Source organism: Amblyomma mixtum, chromosome 6, assembly GCF_055824585.1.
Source record: "Amblyomma mixtum isolate Tamu chromosome 6, ASM5582458v1, whole genome shotgun sequence".
In the NCBI taxonomy this organism is placed as follows: Eukaryota; Metazoa; Arthropoda; class Arachnida; order Ixodida; family Ixodidae; genus Amblyomma; species Amblyomma mixtum.
The window spans coordinates 44,910,681-44,934,383 of record NC_143017.1 but is presented as its reverse complement, the minus strand read 5'-3'; the positions used below and the strand labels follow the sequence as shown (position 1 = coordinate 44,934,383).

The window sequence follows — 23,703 nt, the reverse complement described above, 5'->3', positions numbered from 1 at the left end:
CACCTGTAATAACAGCGCGGTTATGTCGTCATCATGGTAATCAGCAGTAGCTGCAATTGAAAAGAATGGACAAAGATAGGTGCGTGGCCGACCAGTGCCGGCAAGGAGAAGTTTGTGAAGAAGAGATGCATGCTTTCCTGCTGGTATTTATTACAAGGGGGAAAATGCATTACCTGCCCTGCAACGTTGAAGGCTGCTGGAATCGCCTGTCTGGAAGTCATCGTTCGCTACCATCGGAAAAGGAAAAAAAAAGACGCGCCTGAGGAAGAGCTCGAAACCTGGACCGTTAGGTTAAAAGCCTAACGCTCCACCTACTGAGCTACCCGGGCTTAATTATCTATTTTTTTCCAACATAGTATTTACAACACGAGGTTATAAATGTATAGGAAGGGGCTATATACAGATTATTTAGAAAGCATGCAGCTAGTGACTGCACTGAACTAGCTTGACAGAAAACAACCCAGCTAAAAGGGAGGCAAAGACAGACACCGCATCAACAGCGGAAACCAGTCCGGTAGAAAGTCCCTTTGGTGATAAATGTCTCTGAGTTGGAGCATCATTCCACTCATATGACTTCTGGCTGAAACAAGAGGTTCAGCGCTGCGGTTCAGCATGCGCGTTTTACACAGGCTGTGAAGTCCAATGACGAAAAACATGCCATACGGTTCGTAATCAGGGTGAGTGGCCGCAAGGTAACGGACAGTGTAGGAATTAAAAAAAAACCTTTCTTTAGCATCCTCTGCAGCACCCACTCCTTCCAGTAATGTACACTTGACTTAAATGCATGAAGTGGAACGCCAGTGTATTTAGGCGGTACACATGACCATTATATTCTTCTATAACGAAGCGGCCTTGAGCCCCATGAACTGAATCACAGGACGCCATCGTTGGCCACCATCGGAAAAGGAAACAAAGGACACGCGCCCGGGCAGGGGCTCGAACCCTGGACCGTTAGGTTAAAAGCCTAACGCTCTACCGACTGAGCTACCCGGGAAGCTTGGGGTAGAGAGTGAATCGCCCGTCTGGACGCCATCGTTGGCTACCATCGGAAAAGGAAGAAAAAGGACACGCGCCCGGGCAGGGGCTCGAACCGTGGACCGTTAGGTTAAAAGCCTAACGCTCTACCGACTGAGCTACCCGGGCTTTTTTTTTCTTTATTGCCTGACTTCGGCAAGAACCACAGTACACAAATACACTTACAGAGCACAATGAGCAATAATTAACAACACTATCCGCCTGGGGGTGCGTGGCTTCGTGACGTTAAAACTCCTTAAGCGTCACCAAAGGCTCGACTCTTTCGAGCCACTCGGGAGCTTCAGGAGCAAGTTTCTGAACTTCAATATACTTATGCATGCACTCCCGAAAATAGATCCGTGCTGGCCGTGCATCAGGATCGCGATGATATCCTGCCATTCTGGAGCGCCAAATACAATGGAGGCCCATTAGCATAATGAGGTCGAATGGTGTCCCATCCTCACTCTCTACAGGCAAGTACCAAATACCATGAGCGTCGAGCGGAAATTCCTTTTTTAAAGTTCGTTGTAAGATGTCCCAAAAGTATACCCCCTCCCAACAGTGCAAAAAAACGTGGTCTATTGTTTCTGGTTGTTTACAAATTAAACAATGTGATCCCCAAGGTAGAAATAACTGCCTCCTTTCCAAGAATTCCTTTACTGGTAGTGTTCCGGTATGTAATTTAAAGAAAAAAGTTTTTGCACTTGGCGGCACCTGCATCGCCTTCACACGCTTAAGTACGTCGCGTCCCAGGCCTCCATTGTATAAGGCCCTGTACATAGGTTGTGGAAGAACTACATCGCACAAATCTTTATACAACTTCTTCCTGCTAACAGAACATAAATATTCATACGAAAATCGAACAGACAGGAATCGAACACTCGCGACAACCTCTCTAAAGTAACCAAAAATACGTCCCGAGAAACTTTCGGTTGTGACAACAAAGTCCGGCAGTGCATTTCCGAGCCTTAATTGGCACACAGTGCGCAAAAACGGATCGCTTACATCGCGCACAAAACAAAATCTGCTTACAAACTGCCGCAGAAATAAGTGTCCCAGACTCAGGCCGCCATCCTTCACCCGCTTAAACAAATTGGTCCGGCTGCAGCGTTCCCAGTCCGCAACCCACACAAAAACGGCAAAGATCCGGTGCAGTCTCTGTACGTTCGTCCTTGCACAATGCAAAACTTGCATCACGTACCACAGCCTAGACATAAAAAACAGATTGCACACTGTGGCCCTTGCGAAAACTGAAAGATGTCGTCATTTCCACCTCTCCACCTTTTCACGCGTGGCTTGCGTCTGTGCTCTCCAGTACGAATCGCTATCGCGATAACCATCCAGTGGGACGCCTAAGTACTTTACTGGGGTCGTCACCCAGGACACGTTTGCAAAATTGCCGGGCTTCGTTGGCCATTCTCCGTGCCAAAGCCCCAGGGACTTTGACCAATTCACTTTACTACCGGTGATCTTGGTGAATTCTTTTACGCATGCCACGGCCTCGGTTATACCTTCCCGGTTCACTGTGAACACCGCGACATCATCCGCATAAGCCAGCAGCTTAACTTCTGCCGCCCGTAGCTGGAAGCCTCGAATTTTTTCACTTTCCACGGTATTCAAACACAACGCTTCAATGTAAATGCAGAATAGAAGAGGGCTGAGGGGACAACCCTGGCGCACCGAACGCTGCAGGCTAATGGGGGCCCCCAAACTCTTATTTACAATTAATCTTGTCGTGCAGCTCCGGTACGCCAAGGCCACTCCCTCGCAAATAATGGACCCTACATTCACATGGTCGAGTATGCAGAACAGGATATCGTGCGAAACACAATCGAATGCCTTCTCAAGATCTAGCTGAAGGATGGCTACACAGCTATTTGTGTTATCACAACATTCCAGCACACACCTCGCTCTATGAATATTGGAAAAAATAGAGCGTCCCTTGATCCCACACGTCTGGTGGAGACCGACTATATCCTGAATTACTGACTGTAGTCTACGGGCTAAAATCTTCATGAAAACTTTATAATCTACGTTTGTGAGGGCGATAGGACGATATGCTGTGACCTGCTTTAACTTTTCTGCGTCATCGGATTTAGGGATTAGCACTGTATGGGATTTACCATAAGACGGGGGCAATTCATTTTCTTTGTAGGCTTCGTTAAAAACTGCTGTCAGTACTGGCACTATTTCGTGTTTATATGCTTTGTAAAAAGCGGCGCTTAACCCATCAGGTCCAGGAGATTTTCCCAGGTTCAAATTTTCTATCGCTTGCTCGACCTCCGACGCAGTTATCGACAGCTCCAGCCTTTATTTCTGTTCGTCATCTAATCGCGGCAAAGCGCCAAGAAACTTTTCCTTGAATGCGCTCACATCCACTTCTTGCTTTGCAAACAGCGCCTGATAATATTCAAGAAATGCCTGCTGGATATGCCTGCTTTCTCCAGATAACGCCCCGCCCCATTCAATCTGTTCAATGTGGTTTCGTTGAGCATGCGTTTTTTCCATTCCTAGCGCTCGTTTTGAAGGTGTCTCCCCATCAGCTATATCTTGCGCCCTAGCCCGCACCAGTGCGCCACGATAGCGTTCTTCTTCAAAGAGTTCAATCTTATTTTTTATTTTCCTAATGTCATCCATCCATTTGCCAGGCTCTTCGCTTTCTCTTTCGAGAAGTCTAGCTAGTAAAGATCTTAAATTGTCCTCCTCACGCTTCTCCTCTTGTCGTATGCAGCTTGACCTTTCGATTGCTGCTATTTTTATGTTGTTTGCAAAGTTCCCACTGCTGCCATACTTTCAGTTCCCCGCTCGGCTTTAATTTACTGATTTCTTCGTTTACTTTCCTGCTAAAGATGTCGTCTGTAATGAGCTTATTATTTAATTTCCACATCTCCCAAGAAAACTGATTTCCTCGTTTCTTTGTCCCTATCCCACACTGCACTAAACAATGATCCGAAAATGATACCGGTAGCTACTGCATTTTGAAATAACGTTCGGTGACACATAAATGCGATCTAGCCGTGCATGGCTTGACCGTTGAAAATGTGTGAGTCTCACACAACGCTCGCCTTCTAAACATTCGGCCACATCATCGAGGTTGCACGTGTCTATAATTTCTGAGAGTACTTCAGTGCTTCTGTCCCTAAATGCCTTTGCACTGGTTTTGTCACAGCCTCTCAGGACGCAGTTGAAGTCACCCATGACGATCAGGCATTTCTCACAACTGAAGTGCTTTTGTACGCGTTGAAAAAACGCTGTCCTCTCATCCACCGCATTTGGGGCGTACACACAAATGATGCGCCAATATGTTTTGTCGTACAGGAGGTCAACCAAAACAAATCGACCCGAAGGACACGCCGTGTATGCCTGAACCTCAAGTCCGGTACATTCTTTACAAAGATGACACAACCCGCAGACGTTCCTACAGCGTGGGCGACAACTGCAAAAAACCTAGACGTGAAACGTCGCACCATGCTCCCGGTCTCCTCTTCCCCGTCAATTTTCGTTTCCTGCACTGCCAGGACGTCAATGTCGTGCTCAGTTAAAAGGCGGTACACCTGGCTCTGCTTCTTCTTACTTGCCAGTCCCCTGACATTAAGTGTACCGACTTTTATGGGGAACGCATGAGCCATTTTCATGCACAAGAAAGAGGCCGGGAACATGATGCTTACCCTTCACGTCTAGCGCTTGGCTAGACGACATCACTGACACCGGAGCCATCCGGTGCTGGTGCCAGGCCTGGCAGCGGGGGCGGCTTGTCAAGGGCTCTCCTCTCCGTCGGCACATTTGGTCGTGGCCGGATGGACGACCGCCGTCCTTGGGTCGTTTTTGCCGGCGGCTCTTCGACGCTGGGGGCTTCCGCCTTGTCGTCTTCGGTTCCGGTCTGGGCGTGTGGCCGCTTCTCTGGGGCAGGGACGCCGGTCGTGCGGGCGCCGCTCTGGTCAAGGTTCTCCTCGGTCAGAGTCGCTGGCTCGGTTTCTTGGAGCGCTGGTACGCTTACTTCACCGCTCGACGCCTCCGTCTCCTTTCTAGTAGGTTCTGCCCCTTCAGGCTTGCGTCCGGCATCGCTGCTGGAGGGTCCCGAAGAGCCCGTCGATCCTGCTTGCTTTTCGGGTTCCTCTATGCCTTTCGCAGATTCTTCGGCCTCGACTACATCCATCAGGAGTTCCGCAGAGTCGTCTTTCGACGCCCCGCCCGTCGCCACCGCGTAAGTGCGGACACACTCATTATCCGCGTGGCCGTACCGCCGGCATTTCGTACAGCGGGGAACCTTGCATTCACGCCGCACGTGGCCTGTACCATGGCAGCGCAAGCACTGCATTGGACGCCCAGGCGCCACGACAAGAGCCATCTCTCCGGCGACACGTACCTGGTGTGGCAGGTCATCCACTTTCAAGCCGGGCTTCAACTTCAGTAGGACCGTTCTTGTCGTTGAGCTCTTGTCATTGACGCCTTGTATCCGCCACCGCTCACGCGTAACGTCGGTCACTTTGCCAAACGCCGCGAATGCCGTCCGGATGTCGTCGTCGGCCACACCGTGAAGCATCCAGTGTAGCCGCAGCTTTACCTGCTGGTCTTCCGGGTCGATAATGAGGCAGCGGCGTTTCTTAACTTGCAGCTCGTTGAAGGCGAGCAACTTCTTTGCTGCCTCCGTGTTCTGCAGGGTAACCGCCCACACGTGGTTGATTTGGTACGCCCCCAACGCGACCACGTCGGGGAGCGTACCGGTCTCGGCCAGGGCGTCACGGAAATCCTCGACCCAGAACGGCCTCGCTCGCACGTCGCCGTGAAGAAAAACGGTGTTGAAAACAACACGTCCTGTTGGCAGTGTCGGCAAAATAATCTGGTAATCCTTATCCCCGCAGTCATCGATCCTGTTTCCGCGGCCGTCAAAGGCCGCTATCGCCGCTCCGCTGGAGCCCATGACCCTGCGATCCGTTCAGCTCGGCTGCCGGAAGCAGAATGACTGAGCTACCCGGGCAGCTGTTCCGGGAGAGGGTGAATCGCCCGTCTGGACGCCATCGTTGGCTACCATCAGAAAAGGAAAAAAAAGGACACGCGCCCGGGCAGGGCCTCGAACCCTGGACCGTTAGGTTAAAAGCCTAACGCTCTACCGACTGAGCTACCCGGGCAGCTGTTTCGTGAGAGGGTGAATCGCCCGTCTGGACGCCATCGTTGGCTACCATCGGAAAAGGAAAAAAAAGGACACGTGCCCGGGCAGGGGCTCGAACGCTGGACCGTTAGGTTAAAAGCCTAACGCTCTACCGACTGAGCTACCCGGGCAGCTGTTTCGTGAGAGGGTGAATCGCCCGTCTGGACGCCATCGTTGGCTACCATCGGAAAAGGAAAAAAAAGGACACGTGCCCGGGCAGGGGCTCGAACCCTGGACCGTTAGGTTAAAAGCCTAACGCTCTACCGACTGAGCTACCCGGGCAGCTGTTTCGTGAGAGGGTGAATCGCCCGTCTGGACGCCATCGTTGGCTACCATCGGAAAAGGAAAAAAAAGGACACGTGCCCGGGCAGGGGCTCGAACGCTGGACCGTTAGGTTAAAAGCCTAACGCTCTACCGACTGAGCTACCCGGGCAGCTGTTTCGTGAGAGGGTGAATCGCCCGTCTGGACGCCATCGTTGGCTACCATCGGAAAAGGAAAAAAAAGGACACGTGCCCGGGCAGGGGCCCGAACCCTGGACCGTTAGGTTAAAAGCCTAACGCTCTACCGACTGAGCTACCCGGGCAGCTGTTTCGTGAGAGGGTGAATCGCCCGTCTGGACGCCATCGTTGGCTACCATCGGAAAAGGAAAAAAAAGGACACGTGCCCGGGCAGGGGCTCGAACGCTGGACCGTTAGGTTAAAAGCCTAACGCTCTACCGACTGAGCTACCCGGGCTTTTTTTTTTTTTTTCTTTATTGCCTTCAAGAAAACAACACAAAAATACAGACACCAAACTTTGAAAACCAGCAACCTGCCAGATCTTCCTGGCTGGCCATGTCAAGTTTAAAATTCTCTCAACAGAGTCAAATTTTCCATCCTGGGTAGCCAATCGGGTACACATGCTTGCAGTTTCATCACTTCCACAAATCTACGTACATTTTCTCGAAAATACATGCGGGCTGGTCTAGCGTCAGAGTCGCAGTAATACCCCGCCATTCTGGAGCGCCATATACTATGGAGGCCCCAGAGCATTACCTGATCAAACGGGAACCCGTCCAGGTTTTCAATTGCCAAATATCTGATACCGTGGGGATGAAGCGGCAGTTCTCTTTTAAGTGTTCGTTGCAAAACGTCCCAAAAAAACACACCCTCCCAACAGTGAAGAAACACATGGTCTATTGTTTCGGGGCACTTGCATATTAGGCAATGCGAACCCCACGGTAGGAATAAACCCCTTCCCTCCAAAAACCCTTTAACTGATAGTGTCTCGGTATGCAACTTGAAGAAGAAAGTTTTGGTTCCTGGCTGTACTTGCATTCTTTTTACTCTCTTCAGAACATCCCCTCCGTGGCCTCCATCGTACAAAGCTCTGTACATGGGCACTGGAAAAACAACATCACACAGATCTGCGTATAGCTTTTTCCGCTTCACGTCACTTAAATATTCTCTCGAAAAACGCACAACAAGAAATTTAACGCTATCAGCAACTTCTCTGAAGTAACCTAAAGTTCTTCCGGAAAAATTTGTTCCCACAACAAAATCAGGCAAAACACGGGTCAACCTTAGTTGACACATAGTTCTCAAAAAAGGGTCACGCACATCTCGAAAAAAGAAAAACCTGTTTACAAGCTGGCGCAGAAACAGATGTCCTAGCCCAAGGCCACCATCTTTCACACGTCTAAACAAATTCGTCCGTCTGCACCGTTCCCAGGTCGAGGACCAAACAAAAACAGCTAAAATGCGATGTATCTTCTGTACATTTGCCCGGGAACAGTGCAACACTTGCATGACGTACCACAGTTTGCTTAAAAAGAACAAGTTACACACCGTCGCTCTCGCAAAGATTGATAAATGTGCCCCCTTCCATCTATCTGATTTTTCCCGTAGTTCGTTCGCTTGTTCTTTCCAATATGCATCACTGTACCGGTAGCAATTTAGTGGCACTCCTAGGTATTTTGGGGGGATAGTTACCCAAGTCACATTTGCAAAAAGATCTGGGGTTGATGGCCAACCCCCATGCCAAAGTCCCTGGCACTTTGCCCAGTTCACTTTACTTCCGGTTGCCTTCCTGAAACTGTCAACTGACACAACAGCCTCCCGTATGCTCTGCTGATTCACAGCAAACACCGCTAGGTCATCCGCGTACGCAAGCAACTTGACTTCAGCTGCCTGCAACCTAAAACCTTGAACAGCCTCGTTCTTAATAATGTTCAAACATAGTGTCTCTATGTAAATGGCAAACAAAAGTGGACTGAGGGGGCAGCCCTGGCGTACCGAACGTTGCACCCGAATGGGGGCCCCCAGACTCTTGTTTATAATTAATCTCGTAGTGCAGCTGCGGTACGCCATGGCCACGCCCTCTCGAATTACGGAACCTACATTCGCGTGGTCCAGAATACTGAGCAAAATTTCGTGGGCGACACAGTCAAATGCTTTTTCGAGGTCTAGTTGGAGGATGGCCACACATTCATTAGTCAGATCACAACACTCCAGAACCGATCTTGCCGTGTGTATGTTAGTCATAATTGATCTCCCCTTTATCCCGCACGTTTGATGAGGGCCGACAATATCCTGAATTACTGACTGCAGCCTCCTTGCTAGCACTTTCATTAAAATTTTATAATCGACATTAGTCAAGGAAATTGGCCTGTAAGCTGTGACCTGCTGGAGCTTTTCCTCGTTATTTGTCTTGGGAATTAGAATAGTGTAAGATAACCCGTATGACAGCGGCAATCTGTTTATTTCGTAGGCTTCTTGGTACAACGCAGTCAATATTGGCGCTATTTCGTTCTTAAACCCCTTATAGAAAGCTGCACTTAAGCCGTCTGGCCCAGGCGACTTTCCCATATTTAAACTATCGATTGCTTTTTCGACCTCGAGTTCTGTGATTGGCATCTCTAATCTTTTCTTCGTGTCCTCGTCTAGTCGTGGCATAGCCTTAAGAAACTTTTCTTTGAACAAGTTTATGTCGACGTCCTGTTTGTTAAAAAGCTGCTGATAATATTGGAAGAAGCCTTGTCTGATATGTTCGTCATCTGACGATAACATGCCACCCCATGCAATCTTATCAATATGATTTTTCTCTGCATGAGCCTTTTCTAATGCCAGTGCTCTTTTCGAGGGCGTCTCGCCCATGCTCCAGCTTTCCGCCCTTGCCCTCACTAACGCTCCTTGGTATCTGTCTTCTTCCATCAACGCAAGCTGTTCTTTTATTTTCCTAATATCTTCTATCCATTTGCCGGGTGCCTTACATTCTTGCTCATGTAGTTTTTCCAGCAAAGCCTTTAGCTGGGTTTCTTTAATTTTCTCCTGATACCGCAGGCAACTGGACCTATCAATGGCCTTTATTTTAATCTGTTCTTTGCACATCTCCCATTGCTTCCAGATTTCGTACAATGTGCCCGGCCTTACTTTAATGAGTTCATTTAGTACAACCTGTCTAAAGGCTTCATCACTGAGCAATTTGTTGTTAAATTTCCATAACTCCCAGCTAAATGCATTCCTTCGTTTTCTGGTGCCGAATACGCATTTCACTAAGCAGTGATCCGTGAATGTCATGGGCACAACTTGGTATTCATTACATACGGGAATCAAATCCAGCGACACATAAATTCTGTCAAGGCGCGCGTGGCTCGCACCTTGGAAGTGCGTGTAATGTACGGCGCGCGCTCCCCCCAGGTACTCAGCCACATCTTCCATATTCCACTCGCTAGTTAACTGGCACAACACATCAGTACTCTTGTCTCTGAAGCCGCGTGTGCTGGTTTTGTCCCGAGCATTCAGTACACAGTTGAAATCGCCCAGCATTAGAACCTGCCTCTCCGTACTTAACTGCTGCATAACATTCTCGAAAAACACTGCTCTTTCCTCAACAATGTTAGGGGCATACACACAAATAATGCGCCACTCAGCATTGGAATATGCAAAATCGGCTACAACACACCGTCCTGACAGACATGAGTAGTGAGCCTGTACAATCAGTCCGGGCAGCTTTTTGACAAACAATACACACCCAGCCGATGTCCCTACCGCGTGGCTCACAATGGCGTAAAATCTAGCCGTGAAACGTTGCACCATGCTCCCGGTCTCTTCCTCCCCATCAACCTTTGTTTCTTGCACGGCAAGCACGTCGATATCATGGTCACTTAGCAGGCGGTGTACTTGGCTCTGCTTCTTTTTTGCTGCCAATCCCCTGACATTTAACGTGGCTACACTCAAAGGGGTTTCAGGCGCCATTTTCATAAAGGGTGAAAAGACCGAGAGCATGGTGCTTACCTTCCTCGTCTAGCGCGCGGCTAGACGCCGTCGTTGGAACCGCCTCCGTCTGGTGCGAGCGGCTGAACTGGCAGCGGGGGCGCTTTGTCCGCTGCACGCCTCTCCGAAGAAAGGTTTGGCCGCGGACGTAGTGTGGACCGCCGGGGTTGGACTGTTTTTGCTGGCGGCTCGTCGACACCGGGGACTGTTGCCTTGTCACCTTCGAGATCGGTCTGTGTGTGGGGTCGCTTGGCTGGGGCTGTGACGCTTGGCGAACGGGTACCGCTGGTGTCCGGGTGCTCCTCACCGTTATCTTGCTCCATGTCGTCTGCCGGCTGAGGTGACGTCTCGTCCTCTGACCTCGGGAGGTCAGGTGTAGCGTCACTCCTCCCTGCATCGCTGGCACCACTGATATCTCGTGCCGAGTCCCCCGACGAGTCTGTCTCCCGTGCCTGCGTACGCGCTTCTCCGGTTCCCTTTGCCGCCTCCTCTGCCTCGACTACGTCCATAGTGAGCTCCGCCGACCGCTCCCTCGTTCCAGGTCCCGCGGCCGAAGCGTACGTGAGCACACAGTCAGCCTCCTCATGTCCGTAGCGCCTATATTTTGAACATCGGGGCACCTTACATTCGCGGCGGACGTGTCCCGTGCCTCGACAGCGTAAGCACTGCATCGCCCGCCCAGGCACCACGACAAGGGCTAATTCCCCGGCGACTCGCAGCTGGTGCGGTAAATCATCAACCTTAATGCCAGGCTTCAATTTCAGGAGCACCGTCCTCGTGGTGGACCCCTTCTCCTTGACGCCTTGAACTCGCCACCTCTCCCGGGTCACTTCGGTCACGTTTCCAAAAGCAGCAAACGCCGTCCGGATGTCCTCATCTGCCACGCCGTGCAACATCCAGTGGAGACGCAGCTTCACTTGTTGGTCTTCGGGATCGATGATGAGGCAGCGGCGACCTTTCACTTCCAGTTCCTTGAACGCCGCCAGCTTCTTTGTTGCTTCTGTGCTGGTTAACGTGACAGCCCACACATGGTTGATCTGATACGCCCCCAACGCCAAAACGTCGGGGAGCGCACCAACGTTGGCAAGGGCGTCACGGAAATCCTCGACCCTGTATGGCCTAACCCGCACATCGCCGTGCAAAAAAAGCGTGTTAAAAACAACGCGTCCGGTGGGCAAAGTTGGCAGAATAATCTGGTACTCGCTATCTTCGTTGTCCTCGAGCCTGTTTCCGCGGCTGGAAAGGGCCGCTATCGCCGCTCCGCTGGAGCTCATGATCCTGCGTCCGTCACGCTCGGTGGCCGGAAGTAGAATGACTGAGCTACCCGGGCAGCTGTTCCGGGAGAGGGTGAATCGCCCGTCTGGACGCCATCGTTGGCTACCATCGGAAAAGGAAAAAAAGAAACCGCGCCCAGGCAGGGGCTGGAACCCTGGACCGTTAGGTTAAAAGCCTAACGCTCTACCGACTGAGCTACGCGGGCAGCTTGGGGGCAGAGAGTGAATCGCCCGTCTGGACGTCATCGTTGGCTACCATCGGAAAAGGAAGAAAAAGGACACGTGTCCGGGCAGGGGCTCGAACCCTGGACCGTTAGGTTAAACGCCTAACGCTCTACCGACTGAGCTACCCGGGCTTTTTTTTATTTATTGCCGGTAAACAATGCATGCACAGGAATAAAAATCGCTAGCGAAACTTTGGCTGAGGCGACGGATTAAAACATTTTCATGTCGATCAATTCGTCCACAACTGCCACCCAGTCCGGTGGGTGAGGTTGACTGCGGAGAACATCTCTCAGAGAGGCTACACTTTCTATAAAGTTTTCCCTGACTGGTCGCAGATTTGCGTCTGCGTGCCTAGCCGCCATCCTCGTTTTCCAGATGCTGTGGAGGCCCAGTAGCATAAACATGTCGTATGGCACTTCGTCACTTTCTATAGGTAGGAACCGGATGCCATAAGGAGTAACAGGTAGTTCTTTTTTTAAACTTCTTTGCAAGATATCCCAGTGGAAAACCGGGTCCCAGCAGTCGATAAACACATGTTCGATGGTCTCTGGTTTTTTTCACAGTGTGCAGTCGTCGTTCCATGGTACGAAAATGCCTTTATCGTTTAGCCATGTTTTCACCGGAAGGGTACCAGAGTCTAGTTTAAAGAAAAAGGATTTGACGTTCGGTCTTACCGGCATCTTCTTAACTCGATTTAGCACATCTTTACCTGTGCCTCCGCAGTAAAAGGATCGGTATAAGGGTACAGGTATAAAGATATCTAGCAAATCCTTGTACAATTTTTTCCTGGGTACAGAAGTCAGATAATCTGTCGAAAAATGAGACCTAAAAATGTGAAATGCCGCCCCAACTTCACGTAAAAAGCAGTTACAGCACGATTCGTGGCTGGGAAACTGGACACAACAAATTCCGGTAACACACTGCCTAAGCGCACCTGCAACATTGTGCGCAACACAGGATCGGTTTGGTCACGCAGAAACAAAAATCTTGAGACAACTTGTCTCAGAAACAAATTGGAGAGTCCAAGGCCACCACTTTTGACCGGAAGGAACAGATTAGCTCGACTAGTTCACTCCCAATTCGACCTCCAAATAAGAACAGCAAACACTCTATGCAGCTTTTGCACGTTTTCTCGGGTGACGAGCAAGAACTGCAACAAATACCAAATTCTGGCGATTCAAAATACATTGCACACACCTGCACGCGCGAAAACAGAAAGGTCACGTCCTTTCCATCCATCTGCTTTTTTCCTTGCACTTTGCGTTACCTCACCCCACAACTCTGTACTGTTCTTATAGTGCTCTAAGGGTGCCCCCAAATACTTCGCAGGGGAGGTCGTCCATTGCATGTTAGCAAACACTGCGGGTGTGCTCTCCCAATCACCGTGCCAAAATCTAATGCACTTATCCCAGATAAATTCGCACCCGGTCTTTTTGCAAGAGTCCCCTGCAACTTTCACAACTTCTTTAACGCTTTCTTCGTCCGCGCAAAAAACAGCAATATCATCAGCGTAAGCAAGCACTTTTACTTGCACCGACTGAAGAGTGAAACCGCAGATCCCATCATTGTCTAACAGTGATAACAGAAAAGGCTCAAGATAGATCGCAAAGAGCAGAGGCGAGAGCGGGCAGCCCTGTCTGACCGAGGAAAGACAGGCACAGGTTCAGTAAGTTGTTTGCTCACTATAATGCGCGTAACACAGTTTTCGTACGCCATCTGTACACCTTGTAATATCACGAAGTCGCTTAATATAGATGCGACACATGATCCAATGCAGATGCAAATAGGTGTAAATAGGTTAAAAGCGATAAAAGTACCTTTAAGGTAAAATTCTAATAGAGTCAAAAAATTGTCAACAGACATGCCAGCTGAATTTTGCCAGCTGAAAGGCGTTTCCATTGGATCATGCGTCGCACCCATATTAAGCGACGTTTTTTTAGCCAGCATTCATCAGATTTTAAGCACTTTTTTTAACTCGGGCGAGGTCGTCAAAGTGTAACGATATGATGATATTTCCATATTTTTAGACAATAAGTGCCCTTTACACCACTGCGCTGTTGTTATCAGGATTTTAGATGCTTTTAGAAAGCGTGGAAAGGAACTAACATTCACTTATGAGACACCGGATAACGACAAACTTCACTTTTTAGATATCCGGGTGAAGTTGGACAGAGATCATGCTTGTTGGATGTATGCCCTTCGGGTTCGGAAGCAACTCTTGCCTTACGACTCCACTCATTCGAAGGTGATAAAAATAAGCATAGTTGGCTTGTGTCTAGATTCGGCGCTTGAGAAATCGTGCGTCCATGAAATGCAGTCTAGCTTTGAGAACCAATTGGCTAGAATTTTGTCCTCAGGCTACCTCTTGTCGGTCGTGACTTTTGTTGCAGAAGCTAGCCTGAAAAAAGTGGAAGAACGCACAACGTACCCTAAGGGGAAAGAGAAGGATAGAAACCTACGACCGGAAGTTGCCCCCTACCAACACAAAGTCTCGCATAGCATGAAGAAGATTGCGAACAGGTATGGTGGGCCGCTCGTTTCTTCGGCTCCGGCGAAACTTTCAAAGCTGTGCCCTCGTATTTCCGGAAGTGAGACAAGAAGAAGCGGCTGTGGGAAAAAGCACACCACGCCCTTTGTGCAGTGTGCTTCAGGGGTGGTACACGAGCTGCCACTTTCATGTGGAAAAGTGTACATCGGTCAAACGGGGCGGTGTCAACGACAGGCTAGGGGAGCACCAAAGGAATTTAAACGAAAAACAAAATCTGCACTTGGTTAAGCACTGCCAGGCATGCACGACATGTTCGCCACGATTCGACAGTGTTAGAAATCCAGGCAGCAGCAAGTATCAAACGGCACGTGAACTCCTGGAGGCCTTTCATATAAACAAACGAGCAGATTGCTGTATTATTGATGCTTCAGTTTTTACGTGCACTTCGGAGTTCAACCTTTTCGCGGCAATATGATAAGGTGTTTTCTGGTGCCACCTTGGCACGAGGTGGTTGTGCGTTTTCATCCTCTCTGTGGTGCGCAGAAGGGGAGCCTATTTTATGCCCGAAAATTTTCCCAATAAACCAGTTGTGACTGCAGCGTTCGTCCGTGCTTTTGCTTGTTCCTGTTCTTTGTGGTTCTTCGCTGCCGGTATAAATCAAGAATTTATTTATTTATTTATTTATTTATTTATTTATTTATTTATTTATTTATTTATTTATTTATTTATTTATTTATTTATTTATTTATTATTCCTCAAAGGTCCCTTTTGGGACATTACATGAGGGGTGGGGATAACACGGCAAAAAAAAAATATTATATATTAGTAAGAAAATGGACAAAAATTACATTGATGAATGGGCTTCCTCGATGGTGTTCTTGAAAAGTCGGTGAATCATGATGGTGGCCACTTCAGCAGGGAGGTTATTCCAGTCACGGGCAGATGATTGCTGGAATGTGGTGGTATGGGCACGTTCAGGGTAAACAGCGTTCGGGTGGTTATGGCGGGAAATGCGATGGACACGTGGAATTAATTGGTTGGCTTCTGTAAAGTTGTGGAAGAATTTGTGAAATAAGCAGAGACGTGCTGTGTTCCGACGGGTGACTAGCGTAGGCAATTGCAATCGTGATTTTAGACCTGAGATGCCGGTATGATAGGAGTAGTCAGATGAGATGAACCTCGCGGCACGATTCTGAACAGACTCAATTGTATTAATTAGGTTAGTCTGATGGGGATCCCAGACAGAGTTAGCATATTCAAGTTTAGGTCTGACGAAAGTCTTGTAAGCGAGCGATTTGAGAGAACTTGGTGCTAGAGCAAGGTTGCGCCGAAGATACCCAAGGACACTGTTTGCGGAGTTAGTTATATTGGTGATATGGAGAGTCCAAGTTAGATCACGAGAGATATGGACGCCTAAGTATTTGTAATGATTGACCGAAGAAATTGGGCAGTTATTAATAGTGTACACTGGCGCGATGAAGTTGGGGCGACGGTGAAAAGAAATCAGTGAGGTCTTTGAGATATTAAGAGACATGAGCCACGTGTTACACCAATGTTGCACTTGTGAAAGGTCTTCTTGAAGAGCGACGATATCTGAAGAATTTGTTATGGGGCGATATATGACACAATCATCAGCAAACAGTCGGACGTTGGAAGAAAGACTAAGTGGAAGATCATTAATATATATTAGGAAAAGAAGGGGACCTAGTACACTTCCCTGTGGGACGCCAGACTTCACAGGTGAAAGAGATGATGAGTGACTATTAGCATAGACGAACTGATGACGGTCAGTTAAAAAGGCACGAATCCAACTAACGATGAAGGGGTGCAGATTCAGACGGGAGAGTTTGTGTATTAAGCGACCATGAGAAACTTTATCGAACGCCTTTTCGAAATCAAGGAACACAGCGTCACAATGAATATTACGGTCTAAGTACGAGTGTAAATTGTGTAGGAAAAGGGCAAGCTGTGTCTCACATGAGCGGCCTTTAAGGAATCCATGTTGATTAGGATGGAAGAAATTTACAGAAGTTAAAAAGGCAGCAACATGCGAGTACAAAATATGCTCCATGATTTTGCAGCAAACGCAGGTGAGTGAAATCGGGCGATAATTTAACGGGGATGAACGGTTACCTTTTTGAACACTGGAATGATTTTGCCGATACGCCAGTCACGTGGTAAAGATCCTGATGATAGCGATTGCTGAAAAATGAGCGACAAGATCACACTGCTAATATCTTTAGTATTCTTCAGAACTTTTGAATTTATGGCGTCGATACCTGAGGACGAAGTATTGGTTAGCGAGTCAATAATTTTTGCAATGCCTTGAGGTTCAAATGATATGTTTTCCATGACTGGATGATCTAAAATTGGGATATCGGGAAGGTTATCGGCAGGTTCATTGGTGAACACAGAAGAAAACGCAGAGTCAAGGACACTCGCTACATGAGAATCATTAATCGGAAATCCGGAATTATCACAGAGCGTAATGACAGAAGGTTCATGAGGCATAATGGTTTTCCAAAATCGCTTGGGGTTATTTTGTAGCATTGATGGTAAAGTGTTTGAGAAGAAGGTACGTTTTGCTTGCGCTGTTTGCGTGTTGTAGTGTTTTTCGGCGCTGTAATACTTCGTCCATGCTAGGGGAGAGTTAGTGAGCTTAGCCTTTCGAAATAAGCGTTTTTTCTTGTTATTTAGTCGTTTTAACGATACGTTAAACCATGGGGAACCAGCCCGCTCGGTTATTTCTATGGTTGGTATATATAGCTTTAAGAGACGCTGAAATTCCGATTTGAAAAGTATCCAGTTTGATTCTACGGAGCGAGAAGGAAACCCAGGTGTAAACTTATCTAAGAAGGTTGTTAAGAATCTTACCAACTTGCCAACTTTACTCAAGTAAACTTATTTGCCTGTAGACACCGTTGTTGTTGCTTGTTGTACCAGATGTTCGACCACGACAGTGCGATTGATATACGATGGCAGCAGCTTGCAAAGGCGCATTGTTTGAACGCACTCAATTTTGGCGCTTTAAACTTGTTTTTTCTGCTTTGTGACATTGGTGGCACACAGGACGAACACTTTTTGAGGGTATTTTCGTCCCTGGTTCTCTGGATTCCTTGCTCCTTGCTTAAGGGCACAAAAATAAATTGATTTATGGTTTATGTGTCATAAGCATTACGCAGGACAGGTAACATTCCATCTTTTTTTTTCAGTTTGTAAAGGGATAGCAGCATTCATGTGAATGAAATTACAAACATCAAGCACCAACTGCACTGATAGTGTAGAGTTGTTATTTCGACCTCACTTTAACTCGCTAGACGAAGGCGATGTAAGGAGGCGTCGAAGATCGGGAAGAACGCTGCCAGGAGCTCGCGGTTTATGACGGTCCATATGATATATCTGGCTGGTTTATACAGCGTTTGAATTCACTACTTACTACATTGCAGCAGCACAAGAAGAGCAGCTGTCAGGCCTCCGAGCTCATTCCACTGACCTCCAGAGAGGAGGAGGAGGAGATGCCGCTTACTGAGAGACCAGCAGCCGACGATCCCAGCTGGAACGAACCAGTTGTGAAACGGGGGCCTTCGACCACGGGCTCCCAGGGAGAGCGGCAGGATGATTTACAGGAGGTCAACGCCATGAAGCGTGAAGAGAGGCGGGTGAAGCTTTCACGCAGCTTTTCATCGGACAGCCTAAGCCCGGACGACTGCACGCACTCTTTCTCGCGCAGTACTCGTGGTCTGTCGGCAAACGCCAAGCAGCGATGGTGAGTACAGTTCCAGTGGAAACTTATTAAGGCGAAAGCTCATACTGTCGTCCGTTAACAAAGCGTGTCACACACGTTTAAATCGGGAAGTAAAAAAAGCTAGAAGAAAACGAATGGTTGCTTCAGGTAGAGGAGGAAAAAGTAAACCTAGAAGCCCAGTTTGATGACTGTAGATTAGTTATTTAATTTTTTATAGGCAAAAATGTCGAAATTGCGTCGAAATAGGAGGGACGTGGATATAGCCACGAAAACGATGTGACGCCACATCCACCAGAAGTCGTCACGACATAGTGAAAATTATCACAGAATGGTCGGAAAAACCTTGGATTTGTGTCAAATTAGATGGAGAAATGTGTAATTAAGCGTAATTAACACTTAAGGTCCCCGTTCGGGTGTCGATATAGCCACGGGAACGGTGTGACGTCACATCCACCGGAAGTCGTCATGGCATAGTGTCCTCGGCTTTCGCCTTTCAACATTTTAGTTGCCAAAGTGTCCTCGCAATTTTTTTCTTTTGAAGGAGACATTCAGGATGACCCCGGAATTAGTGTCTTTTTGGGGTGTACCGAAATCTTACTACTCGGGCCTGTTGGAGCGCAGTTCTCAAGGCTGATTCACATGCAAGCTAAACGCTCGCGAATCCCGCCGCCTGAGCCCATACACTCGCTCTCGATAAGTGGCATCAGCTCCAGCGGCTGCAGCGGCGAGGTTCGGGCAAGTTAGAAATTCTTTTCTGCAACAGCGCGGCAGCATCGCTTCTGAACCAATGACGGCCCTACGTTGCCACGGGACCAGTAGTACCACAGTTTGTACGCCGCAAGTACAAACTTTTGTTTACATATTGACAGTGGCTTAGCTGAGCTAGGGCAGGATATAAGTAGCGGAAGCAGTTTCGTCTACTGACATTTCGGTAGCGACATGCCGTCGTTGTCGTTCAGCAGCTTGGCGGTGTCTCTTCGCGAGACGTTCCTCTCGTTCTTCGGGTGGCCGCTTAGCCTTTCTTTCCTCGTTTTCCCGCTGTCGGCCGGCCTTGTACAATGTGACGGCTTCTGGATCGGAAGACTGAATTTCACGCAGCCTGTACTGCTGCCGTCAGGAGCACGGCCGCTCTGCTTGAATGTTGCGCGTTTCAGGAGCAAGCGCTGCGCGGCGTGACTCTGCGCATGCGCAGAGCGCCGCAGCAGCTGCGGCTCCATTGTTGCCTTGGCAACGGAGCATGCGCAGTAGTGGCCTTTGGCAGGCACCGCGAAATGCGGCTCTGATAGCCTAGTGTAGTTCTTTCACTACGAAAAAAAATAGTAAGTAGAGTGGAATGCTTAAAAGCAAAAGATTTACATCTATTGAAAGAAAATAGATAATAAATGACAAAATAATTCTTATATATTACCCTTTTTGATGTTTGGAGGCCACCAAAACCAGATGCAAGCACATATCTTTTGCCAGCAACATTGGTTTTCGTGGCGGTCGAAAATGCGCAGCGGCATGGAGGAAAAAAGAAAACTAGGAGGGAGCGTGACATCATAATCTTGAAGCCTAGTCGTAAAACATATTGTAACGAAGACGGGACTGGCACAGCTCGCAGGTTCAGCAAAGCTCAGCGCACAGCAGAAAACTCACAAGATGGCTGACTCGCTGACCGAACCACACACACACTTCGTCTTCGTCGACCGACACACGCACACTTCGGCTTCATTGTCGGCGCATTTCCGTGAGCACGCGCCAATATAAGCTGCATTCGATTCAGCCGTGGTTCTCTGCACCGCCGGAACCGGTTCACGGTGCGCTGCACCAAAGCGCTCGATTCACAGCGCCCCCTGCACCACCGTCCGCGATTGATTTTGGTGCAGTCGCGGTGCCGCTTCGGTGCAAAGAACCGCGGCACCCTCAGAGACGGAGGTGCAGGATAGTGGTGCACATGTTTGACGGCGTAGGCAGACGACGCGCGCAGCCGACGTTTTGTTTGTTAACATCAATGGCCAACTAAAGGAAGTTTTTCCCGTTTCTCGCGACAGCCTGAACAGCCTCTTGAATTCGAAGCTGAAATACCTAGCTACTACGCTTTCGTAGTAGTTGGGGATTCTGTTGCGGTCCGTCCGAACTGTGTTGCTGCAAAAGAAAGCACCTCGTCGGCTTCCTCATCTTCGCTGTCTGACGACTAAGAAAATTCCATAAAAGTGGATTCGGCGATGTCGTAGTCCATGACTCCACGAGGCACGAAAAACAGACGCGACGCACCGCAACACAACACACCACGACGGAGGAGAACCGGATAGCAGACGACCAGGCCTGTGCGTGCACGCGCTCGATGGAAAATCTCCGCACCAGTGATTTGTGACGCTGCTGACGCGCTGCACCTGCACCAAGAAACTGGAATTACACCGCGCCGGCACCAACAGAACTTTTTCAAAATTAGTGCAGACAACCAGTTCTGAATCGAACAGACCCATGGAGGAAGGAAAAACTTTTTTTCCTCCATGAACAGACCTATAATGAGAAGCATCATGGGAAATAGGCTTTCACGTGACAAGGCAGCGGTAGCTCTTAGCCGGATTTCGGTTTCGGTTTCGCTTTCTTGTGTGGCGCTGCGTTTCTGCGCTACATCGGAGCACGGACGCTCACTAAAAAGCACCGCAATCCAAGCTGGTTGGCAGTCTGGTAACTGGTAAGAGTCTGGTAATAGTCAGTGCGCAAAAAGGCCCTTGGCAGCGGCGTCAGAGGATGATAGCTTGCAGAGGCTGAGCGCGTGACGTCACGCTGTCTCCTAGTTTTTTTGAAGCGAAAAGCTTTGCTAGGCACGTCAACACCACGCTTCACGTGAGCTACACTACAGATTTGCCACAGCTGGGCATGCGCGAAACCGAGTGACGTCACGCGGAGCGCAGGTGGCCGCTGATGCCGAAGCCGTTGTCGCCGCCGCGCGCTGACTCCGTCGCCTGACTATAGTTATTCTACAGTCAGGCGACCTTTCGCCGCTGCCGCGCGCTACTGCGCATGTGCGCCGCCGCTTGTCCTCTTCGCCACTGTTTGACCTTTCGCCGCAGCCGTGCGCAGTGCGCATTTAAAAGGAGAGGTATAAAAGGCGCGCTTGCCCATAGAACAGGCCCAGACACTCGCCATGGAAGGAGAAGAAGAAGCAACAGTCGGACGGCGCAGAAACAGCGATCCAGGAATGGTAGCTTAGGAGTTGGCTGAAAAGCAGCGAGAGCTTTTCGCTTCGAGATATCCAGGCTTAACCTTAGCTAAGCCACAGCCAATTTTTTTCCTCGATGCGCAGCAGCGACGACGCATGCGAAACGAAAGTTCACGAAGTGTTTTGAAGCGCCGCGCAGCTGTTGCTCTATTCGCCGAATCACTTGCGTGTGAACCAGCCTTTAGGTGTGCGTCCCTGTGCTGAACGTTGCCGTCGGCCTTGGCGTAACCGAGTGAACTTTGCGCATTGGAGGATAAAGCCGAGAAGCATAACTATTTTTTTTTCTATTTTCTTTTGCATTTCACCTTCATCGGGATGAAAAAGGCGCACTTGAACTCAGGAACCGAACGTTATATCTGTGAGCCATCGTGCTAGGAAATATATGACATGAACAGAATGACTGCATATGTATATCAGTGAATTCTGTCAAATGAATGAGTATTTGGAAGCTATTCTCAGTCTCAAACCTCACTCGCAATTTGCAACTTTTCAATCCGTTCTGAGTCAAAATTCATCCATTTTCTTCACAACATGTTTCTTCATGCATCACCAGTTCTCTGGAAGAACTAGCGCTCATGAGTCCTTGCATGAATTTGGTTTGGTTACTGCTGTGCCAGACGGCTGCACAGTATTTCTTAAACTGACAAAATACTGCACTTGGAAGTTGTATGAAGGAGCAGTTGTGGCGATGAGCATTTGAGCGGCAAGTTCGCTTGAGCTGCTAATTTTCGTCATAAGACGGCTAGCATCGCTTATTCAGAAGCAAAGACTGAATATATAACATACAGTTCAGTTTAAAATAGCGTTTCGGATACGCTATGCGCAATAACATCGCCAGAATGCTTTTCGGTTCGATGGTAGAAACCAGTCGGGATATTGGAAAGCGTACGAGAGAGAGATTCGGATGAAAATGCAATGTTTAGAGCTGAAATCATTACGCGCGAGGCGTGTTTCAGCCGAGTTAGGTAGCCTTCCGTCTCTGTCCAGTGTTGCACTCACGATCACAGCTATGTTTAGGTCATCCACGGAAGCTTAGCGGCTATGGCATTCGGTTGCTGTGCCCAACGACACGAAACCAAACTGGTGTCCGTATATTTATGCGGCTGAATTGTAACAACATAGGGGTGCTGTGCGCTGTGAGTGAACGTTAATGAACTCTACGTGGTCGACATCAATACGTAGTCTTGCACTGCAGCGTCGCTCATAACCCATGTGCAGCTTTGAGACATTAAACCTACAATAACATATCCGAAAATAGAACATGACACCATATACCATAGAATACTATACCGTACCCTATTATACGAACCATATTAAAGTATACCATCTATACCTTACCTTACTCTACTAAAGCATAGCACAGCAACGCTCTGCGAATGACTGTAAAGCCACAAAGGTGCTCAGAGCCGGATGTGGGTAAAACGGGTGTAATACCCGAACATACTCCTGGCGATGAACGGTTTTTACGCGGGGAGAATACGCGAGGCTGATGGACCTTCGGACTTATTGTACCAGGGAGTCACGGGTGCTCCTTTCTGGGCGAGTGCTTGTAAAAACACATTTTTGTCTTCCAATGAGTACAGCCTCTGGCACGTTTAGCCATTTCTGGCTTAGCGTTTGCGTACTGAATTTTGCCTCGTCGCAGGACTCCCCTGTGGCTCGTTCAGCTGTCCGTCCTCGTCGTGGCGCTAACGGTGGTCGCTGTCCTGGCCCTGGTGTTCACGCTCCATTACGGCGAGGCTGGCAGCCAGGAAAACGATGATGCCGTCCGCTACTCGGATGTTGGCGAAGGCAGCAGTGTCGGCGGCAGAAACAGTACAACTAGTGGCCGTGATACCGAATTTACAAGCCGAAATCACCATGACCTCTTTCGGTCCAGGACAGTCGATCGACTGAAGCAAGCAGACGGGTCATCTGCACACGCCTCACCGCGGTTCTGAAGAAGGCAGAGCCTTCGCCTTCGGAACCGCGCGCAGTACTACCTTTCGGGCTCCCTTCCGGACCGAGTTGTGTGGTGGGACGAAGAAGGCTTCGGACTTGTACGGCCGGGATATTTTTCATTTTCTGTGCTCGGCATTGTCTCAAAACAGGATGGTTGTTGCCAGCGCGGTGATTCTGCTGTTGCACTTCGAGACAAGCCAACGCATGGTGTGAAAAGAGATGCGAATGGCACTTTGTCTGGATGTGACTGAGATGTAAGACAAATGCGCGAATATAATAGCGTGGATGGCAGGCGCTGAAAGGAAGGCGCCGGTCAATAAATGAGACCTCCGCTTTATCCCTGACAGTTCAATTGACGCTCCCTTGAACGAAATCATGACGCGTCGAAAGTTAGGCTTTACG

The 23,703-nt window shown here is 48.9% G+C and overlaps 1 protein-coding gene and 10 non-coding genes across 11 annotated transcripts; 1 reads left to right on the top strand and 10 right to left on the bottom strand.

The window, feature by feature from the left end:
- Nucleotides 1-921: 921 nt before the first annotated feature.
- Nucleotides 922-994, bottom strand: TRNAK-UUU (transfer RNA lysine (anticodon UUU)). The gene has a single exon. It is a non-coding gene; the product is annotated as a tRNA-Lys (tRNA).
- Nucleotides 995-1,070: 76 nt separating this feature from the next.
- Nucleotides 1,071-1,143, bottom strand: TRNAK-UUU (transfer RNA lysine (anticodon UUU)). The gene has a single exon. It is a non-coding gene; the product is annotated as a tRNA-Lys (tRNA).
- A 4,927-nt stretch (nucleotides 1,144-6,070) lies between these two features.
- TRNAK-UUU (transfer RNA lysine (anticodon UUU)) lies at nucleotides 6,071-6,143 on the bottom strand. Its single transcript has one exon. It is a non-coding gene; the product is annotated as a tRNA-Lys (tRNA).
- Nucleotides 6,144-6,221: 78 nt separating this feature from the next.
- On the bottom strand, nucleotides 6,222-6,294 carry TRNAK-UUU (transfer RNA lysine (anticodon UUU)). The gene has a single exon. It is a non-coding gene; the product is annotated as a tRNA-Lys (tRNA).
- A 78-nt stretch (nucleotides 6,295-6,372) lies between these two features.
- Nucleotides 6,373-6,445, bottom strand: TRNAK-UUU (transfer RNA lysine (anticodon UUU)). The gene has a single exon. It is a non-coding gene; the product is annotated as a tRNA-Lys (tRNA).
- Nucleotides 6,446-6,523: 78 nt separating this feature from the next.
- On the bottom strand, nucleotides 6,524-6,596 carry TRNAK-UUU (transfer RNA lysine (anticodon UUU)). The gene has a single exon. It is a non-coding gene; the product is annotated as a tRNA-Lys (tRNA).
- A 78-nt stretch (nucleotides 6,597-6,674) lies between these two features.
- TRNAK-UUU (transfer RNA lysine (anticodon UUU)) lies at nucleotides 6,675-6,747 on the bottom strand. Its single transcript has one exon. It is a non-coding gene; the product is annotated as a tRNA-Lys (tRNA).
- A 78-nt stretch (nucleotides 6,748-6,825) lies between these two features.
- On the bottom strand, nucleotides 6,826-6,898 carry TRNAK-UUU (transfer RNA lysine (anticodon UUU)). The gene has a single exon. It is a non-coding gene; the product is annotated as a tRNA-Lys (tRNA).
- Nucleotides 6,899-11,824: 4,926 nt separating this feature from the next.
- On the bottom strand, nucleotides 11,825-11,897 carry TRNAK-UUU (transfer RNA lysine (anticodon UUU)). The gene has a single exon. It is a non-coding gene; the product is annotated as a tRNA-Lys (tRNA).
- Nucleotides 11,898-11,974: 77 nt separating this feature from the next.
- TRNAK-UUU (transfer RNA lysine (anticodon UUU)) lies at nucleotides 11,975-12,047 on the bottom strand. Its single transcript has one exon. It is a non-coding gene; the product is annotated as a tRNA-Lys (tRNA).
- A 3,499-nt stretch (nucleotides 12,048-15,546) lies between these two features.
- Nucleotides 15,547-23,489, top strand: LOC149338933 (uncharacterized). The gene is made up of 3 exons (XM_089550832.1): nucleotides 15,547-15,552; nucleotides 17,851-18,170; nucleotides 23,006-23,489. The coding sequence occupies exons 1-3, from the start codon at nucleotides 15,547-15,549 to the stop codon at nucleotides 23,298-23,300; spliced, it is 621 nt and encodes a 206-aa protein (XP_089406958.1). The 3' UTR covers nucleotides 23,301-23,489.
- Nucleotides 23,490-23,703: the final 214 nt, after the last annotated feature.

Bases quoted from the DNA above. Each gene is read 5' to 3' on its own strand.
- LOC149338933 (XM_089550832.1), top strand. The intron at 18,171-23,005 runs GTGAGTACAGTT...GCCTCGTCGCAG, and splicing joins GCAAACGCCAAGCAGCGATG to GACTCCCCTGTGGCTCGTTC.